This window comes from Sinocyclocheilus rhinocerous, unplaced genomic scaffold (assembly GCF_001515625.1).
Source record: "Sinocyclocheilus rhinocerous isolate Xijiao unplaced genomic scaffold, SAMN03320098_v1.1 scaffold509, whole genome shotgun sequence".
Taxonomy (NCBI): domain Eukaryota; kingdom Metazoa; phylum Chordata; class Actinopteri; order Cypriniformes; family Cyprinidae; genus Sinocyclocheilus; species Sinocyclocheilus rhinocerous.
The window spans coordinates 1536265-1543263 of record NW_015652428.1 but is presented as its reverse complement, the minus strand read 5'-3'; the positions used below and the strand labels follow the sequence as shown (position 1 = coordinate 1543263).

At 37.6% G+C, this 6999-nt stretch overlaps 1 protein-coding gene across 1 annotated transcript in view; it reads right to left on the bottom strand.

The window, feature by feature from the left end:
- Positions 1 to 825: 825 nt before the first annotated feature.
- The window catches only part of LOC107715068 (tudor domain-containing protein 5-like), a 15034-nt gene continuing 8860 nt past the window's right edge, over positions 826 to 6999 (bottom strand). Inside the window, exons 9-17 of the mRNA XM_016521108.1 lie at positions 6570 to 6784; positions 6247 to 6456; positions 5984 to 6050; positions 4961 to 5158; positions 4721 to 4864; positions 3309 to 3422; positions 3099 to 3239; positions 1211 to 1346; positions 826 to 1076 (exon numbers count right to left, since the gene is read on the bottom strand). Coding sequence (XP_016376594.1) covers positions 886 to 1076; positions 1211 to 1346; positions 3099 to 3239; positions 3309 to 3422; positions 4721 to 4864; positions 4961 to 5158; positions 5984 to 6050; positions 6247 to 6456; positions 6570 to 6784 — 1416 coding nt within the window. The 3' untranslated portion in view covers positions 826 to 885. The remainder of the gene's footprint in view (positions 1077 to 1210; positions 1347 to 3098; positions 3240 to 3308; positions 3423 to 4720; positions 4865 to 4960; positions 5159 to 5983; positions 6051 to 6246; positions 6457 to 6569; positions 6785 to 6999) is intronic.

The window sequence follows — 6999 nt, the reverse complement described above, 5'->3', positions numbered from 1 at the left end:
ACCCTTTCCTTGGCTCCGCTGTTTTGTGTGGCACGTTATGGATGCACTTGGTTACACAACATCCTGTTTGAGTAATTTAATATTTCAACACGCTCAGTGGAGCAAGGATCCTCCCACAGTGAATGTTGGGTCAAACAAAATATTCCAAAAAGTGAAAAACCAGTGGGCGGAATTGATCGAAGGTACATAAAAGAAAACAAAGCAGGGGTGCTGGGAAACCACTGCTGCACATTTTAACAAACCAGTGAAACCAGAAAACACTGGTCCCAGTAGATGAACAGCGTATCGGTAGCATGTCCATGTGCTTGAGATCGTATCAAGCGCGTAACGGAAAAGAAACTTTGACGTTGTCTTGCCTTCGCAGGTCAGGGGTGGCTAATGTTTTGCAAAAAGTCCCAGAAAAGTGGTTTGAGCCAGTAAATTTGCACTCATACAAGGGCTCCAAATAGTATTCAGATAGTTTTATCATACCTAAAAATGATATTAGATGCAAAACAGACACAATTGGACACAAATTTCAGTGTAGCCTCCTTTTTATTTTCTTTATAAAACTGTTTGGTTCTTGATTAAAGAAAATCTGAATTGAACACTGAACAAGCAACTTAATAACAAATAAAACAAACAAATGGCCAGTTTGGTTCATAGAGAAAACATAAAAACACACAAAACTTTAGCACTGTACATGCAAATACATAAAAATAAAGAACAAGGTGCTACTGGAGATACATTGCGCTAAAAAAGAATAAGAAATGTATCTGCTTTGACGTGTCGCTGCTTTTCTTATATATCATTTGATATATTTCTTGGATGTGGCAGCCAAAGAAACGAAAGAACAAAAGTTACTGAACATGACGAGAGTACAAAACACGCAGCGCTTCTGGACTGTCAGGCTATGTGACTGGAGCGCCAGTGTAGGATGTTGGCCCCGGCGGACAGGCGCGCAGCTGGTCTCAGAGCTAACGGAGATATGTGGTGCTGGAACGGAGTGCTTGGACCCGGTCCCAGATGAACTGGACTGCCGAACAATTGCATCATGAAGTGGGAGAGCTGGGGCTGGACCGGAATAATGGGTACACCTGGAAAAACTAGGAAACTTTACTGTGAAATGAATCATGTCGTCAATGCAACTACTGTAGATTCGACTTTCATATGACAACTGTTTTTCAGACATTAGGATATTTCGTATTGTGGCAGTGTTGATGTGCTGTACCTGGATAGCTGGAGTTGATCTGGATGGGGTTAGGAGTGCATGTGGTTAAGACGGGCTTTGGTTTAGCTGGAGAAGCACACATCTGCGGGTCACTTACTGCTGCTTGGACAGGTGGAGGAGTAGACACGGTCTCAGGCTATATGAAAACGCATGAAAAAAACTAATGTGGCCACGTAGATCAGTTAATGTGCTTTAAAAAATGAGCTAATAAGCAGAGTAATTATCACCAAAGGGAACTCTGAAAAAAATTGGAGAAAAAATCTAACAAAACAACAAAACAAATCCAAATCAAACAGGTCATCCCATCTGTCATTGGTCAGACAATCAAATAGTCCTGCCCCAAACTCATGCCATTGATTGAGTTAGAGTTGGGCTGGTCAGAATACACTAACAAACAGCAATGTTTTTATAGCACCACAGTAATACACTTTTAGGTGAATCAACATGCAAAAGGCTTAAAGTTGTCTTTAAGCAAGTATTTTAACAGATATTTTTTCAATATTTTTTTTTTATTAATGATATTACATATTAATATTAGATCATAATATTAAGCTAGTATTTTAAAATAAATATGACACTTTAGCTACTCTGTAAAAAAAAAAAAATTATACTATTAAACTATAGACTGTATAAAAACATGGACGTAGTGTCCGTGACGTCACCCGTAGGTTTCTGAAGAGTGTTTTTGAAGCCTAAATTGGGCAGAGCGGGCCGTCGCCATCTTGGTAGCGCATCACTCCCGACAATAATGTACAGTATGTGGAAAATAATGTGTTTTTTTAACTTTAAACCGCATAAACACATTTCATTACACCAAATACACAAAATAATGTTCTTTTTAGCAGCATCATATGACCCCTTTAAACAAATGTAGCCATATAGGGCCTAGATAAAAAATTTTTTTTTTAACTGTTTAGAGAAGTACATGAATTTTGAAGGGTTTGGATTAATCAAATGGCTTAATTATAGTTGTCTCTGCATATTTTAGCCAGTATTTAAGCAGGATTTTTATTATCCTTTCAATTATTTTAACTTTTTTAAAAGAACAATAGTACATATTAATATTAGACATGAATATTATTTTAAGCAAGTATTTTAATATAAAAATGTCACTTTAGCTACTCTGTGAGAAAACCGTAATATTAAACAAATGTAGCCACATAGATAATTGTATTTATTTACTTATTTGTTGTTTTGTTTATAGAAGTACCTCAATTATAGCTTATTTTATCAAGCATTTTAACAGAAAAAAATATTTTTAATTGACAAATATAAAAAAAACCACAACATTAAATCCTAATATTATATTTCAAGTCTTTTAAAATAAAAATTGTTAGAAAATATTTGTAAATATTTTACACATTTTAATCAATTAACAATATTAAATAATAAATAAAGTATTTCAGCATCAAAAATGACACTTTAGCTTTAAAAGAAACAGCAACTGCTATGCTAGATTCTGTGATTTCATCCTGCAAACAGCTGAAAATGACTATTGCACGTCTCGTCGAAACTTGCCTTTTCCGATGAACCATTCTGTTAAATGATTAAGCAGATGAACCTCTGCGGAGAGACTAATTAACATTCTCATCTAATCACCGCACAATTAAGATCAACTGCCTCCCAAAGGGCTCAGCAGGAGAACGGGGATGTAATGGGGAACAATACGTCATTAGATTAAATCTCCAGACGCACAGCACCTCATGTCATTCTGAGCGATGACTGTGTGCTAAACGCCGTGAGGAATGAAAGTCTGAATCCTGGAGCTTTATTCATGAGCACTGGGATCAGATTTTACCTCAGGCTTTACCTCATTTTACCGGTCAAATATATCTGATACTCAAAAGCTGTCAAGTCATGCCTATTGTGGACGAGATGGCATCCTTACTTTCGATTCGTCTTCGGTCTTGACGTCATGTTGAAGCTTCGTCTTATCCGTTTTGTCCTCTGCTGTCCATCCCTGATCCCATTCACTGCAGCATAATGGGACTTCTGCCTGCGGAGCCTCAGATGGATTTTCCTTCCCACTCTGAAAGGAAATATGAGGTTTAAAGAAATGAATCCAAAATAGGTTTTATACACATGTAATATGACTCACTTTAGCTGCAGTTTTGATTTCAGAAACATTTATACACTCGAGGGCAGGAATGTCCAGGATTGAGTCCACATTTATGGAGGAGAAGTTAGTTTCTTCATTTTCAGAGCTGGAAACCTGGAATGAACCAACCAGAGTTCAAAATGAACATTCGCAAATTACTTTAATCTTTGGCAAATTACTTTGATTAGTTGCCCACAAATTTTATTACAAAGCTACAGCAATATAATACATTGCTTTAATAAAATAAAAATATTTTGCATCAAAATAATTGCACAATACAGCCTTGTATATGAATTTGCTTATTAACAACATAGGGATATGCAAGATAATTCCTTTGGTAAAACTGGAAAAATCTGCATCTGAGTCACTTTTTGAGCAAAACCTGATATACGCCACTTAAAGGGACAGTTCACCCAAAAATGAAAATTACCCCTTGATTTACTCATCCTCAAGCCATCCTAGGTGTATATGACTTTCTTCTTTCAGACGAGTTATATAAAAATATGTCCTGGTTCTTCCATGGATATATCCAAAATGGATATTTTTCTTACACAAACGCATCTCTTCGCTTCAGAAGGCCTTTATTAATCCCCCAGAGCCGTGTGGAGCACTTTATATGATGGATAGATGCACTTTTTTGGACTTCAAAATCTCAACACCCATTCACTGCCATTATAAAGCTTGGAAGAGCCAGGACATTTTTTTATATAAATCTGATTGCATTCGTCTAAAAGAAAGTCATATACACCTAGGATGGCTTGAGGATAGTGTTGTCAAATTTTTAAAATGTGACGATACCAGCATTTCCTGTTAGCATTTTGAGCGCTGTTGAGTGGATTCTTAAACACCTCTGATTGGCCATTGTGCTCACGCGCTCAAAAGATATGTCTGTGATTGGCTACAATGATCATCGCTTCATGCTCTTCACTGCGCACTTACTCAGATACACATGGGAGTGTTTGAAAGCCACGTCTATCAGCGGATCCCTAATAGATCTGCTCATAGATGGATCCACTGATAGACACGGCTTTTAAACGCGTCCGTGTGTATCGGTGTAAGCAACAGCGCTCAAAATGCTAGCGGGAAATGCCAGTATCATCACATTACCGTACCGCCTGGTACAGACATCTGTATTTTTGACAACACTACTTGAGGGTAAGTAAAAACATGGGGTAATTTTCATTTTTGGGTGAACTATCCCTTTCAAAACCTGAGCTCCCAAACACCCACAGGATCCAGTGCTGCTGCTCACTCTCATTCCTCTATTTACAGCACAGCCTCAGCAGACGGACCTCCTGTCCATCGGCCCAATCGAGCAGCACTGAAATTTCACATAGCTAACTGACAGAACTTCACTGGCTTACAGCCCATCTGTGCTGTATCATGACGCTGGATTTGTATATTAAAGATACCGTTTGAGAGGAGCTCAGAGAGCCATTTCCCTGAAAACAGATCTGGGTATCTGGAAAAGATGTGGAGGGTGAGAGAGACTCCTTTACTTCCTCAAGCTGGTCATTTCCAAAATAAGACGTCACTGGGTTGAACTGCCCTGACACCTAAAAGCCAAATGAGAAGAAACCATCAACTATTGAAGACCAGATTCTTATCGGGGTTTTACGCAAGTGGGTCTAAATGAACATTTGAGCTCAGACCAATCCATAAGCAGTAATGGAGGGAAGGGCGTGGCCTTCTTTCTCTAGGGCGAGATGAATATAAACATCCTCCTCCGTGTTTGTGTCGCACAGGAAGAGCAACAGGAAGTCCTCCTGGTAGCTGTGGATGGCGGCCACCAGAGTGCGCTCACAGCACATCCTCTGGAAAGAGCCGATTGCACTCTGAGTCCAAATGCTCTGAGAAAAAGCAGACAGAAATTTTTTTTTGAGAAAACGAGGAATGAAAATTACTATGGTGTGACAAAACGAGCAATAAACAGCCAAAAGCCAGTTCTTCATCTACTGCATGGAAAACAAGCATACAACACAAAAAGTGTAGTTGAATTCGCTAATAAGAATCACCTAATTCAGAGGTTACTGAATCAGTATCTGACTTACTCACTGAACGGCAAGTCATCACTACTTTCAGTTTTAAGAAGCCTTAAAGCCTTATTGCTTGCATTGAAAAAAGTATGCAGAACAGATATAATAGATAATTAATTTACATAAACAATTAATTAATTAATTAATTAAAAATACTGCTTTATTACAATTTTTGTGTCATTGCAATAACGTAAGGACCATTATTAAAAACAAATCCATGAAAAAAAAAAATTGTATCAAATATAAATCATAATAGATCAAAATTATTAAGAATTTTGTGATTTTTCTCTTATATTACCCGCCCTTAATAGAATATTTATAAGTATTAGTTCACCCAAACTGATAACATTTTCACAATTTACTCAATCTGTTTTATTATTAAACGTTTTATTGCAATCAACATAATTTTGAATAAAAATAAAGAAAAACCAATATGAAAAATAAATATTTTTTTCCATGAAGAAAAAAAAATGTATATCAAAATATAAATAATAATAAATTATCCCATTTTTAGTTTAAGTTTTGGTAATTTTGTTATATGGTTGTGTAATTTTTATTAGTTTAGTTTAGTAATAGATTTAATTTCCAAGGCATGAAAAGTTTTCAGTAATTTTAGTTTACCATAACAACACTGCTTACCGTGATAGGCCGAACTCCAGCTAACATTGCCGGGACAGCCTGAGCCGGAAGATCAGTGTAACAAGCTCTGGGAAGATTTTGAGAGTATACAAAGCAACAGAGATACAAACATATAAAATAAATGCAACATCTTTAATTTACGGTGTAATACTAATAAATGACAAACAAAATCAAAACCTCAGGCAATCATTTACATAGCAATAGATTCATCTTGATGTTTAAGATTAAACATCACTCTCATTGTTTTATAACAAATTACTTACTTGAGAAATCGGAGGCTGTTTCGTTCCACTTTTGTGATGTCTCCGAAGTCAACATAGTACACCTTTACTTCTGTATCACTGAACACCTCGTGGATCACCACCCTGTAGAACCACATGTCTCTGGGGGCCACACAGCACACCTGACCCGGCCGCACATACGCATCAGGCAGCCGGTATCTCTCAGTCACATCTGAGTAGGAGTAACAGCTCCTGGAAACAGGAATCCGGGATGTTCAGAATGACACACTACATATTTCCAGCCCAAATAATGATGACAATTAGTCAGAGACAATTCAATGTATAACACGTAAAAAGCGAGATACCTCATTTCAATCATCATGTTCTCCAGGGCTCTGGCCTCCTTGTTTTGGCTGAAGCGGATGCAGAAGTGACTGGGAGACTCCGCCTGCTCCACCAGGACGGGCACCAGCTCTCTCTCCCTTCTCCGAGTTGGGGACTTCAGCTTCTGGCAGCGCACCGCATCTGGAGGAACCGCTGAGACTCGACTCACCACCAACTCTGGGAAAAGATCCACCATCTACAACAAACATCAACACACGTTGTGTATAAGTAAGTCGCTTTGGATAAAAGCGTCTGCTAAATGACTAAATGTAAAGATATATATATATGTATATTATAGGTTATATGTATATATATTACTGTATATACATATTAGCCGTGTAATGGTACACAAACATGACGGTTCGACTGACAAGCTACACAAAATCGCGTTCAAAATCGCAGGCGATTCAT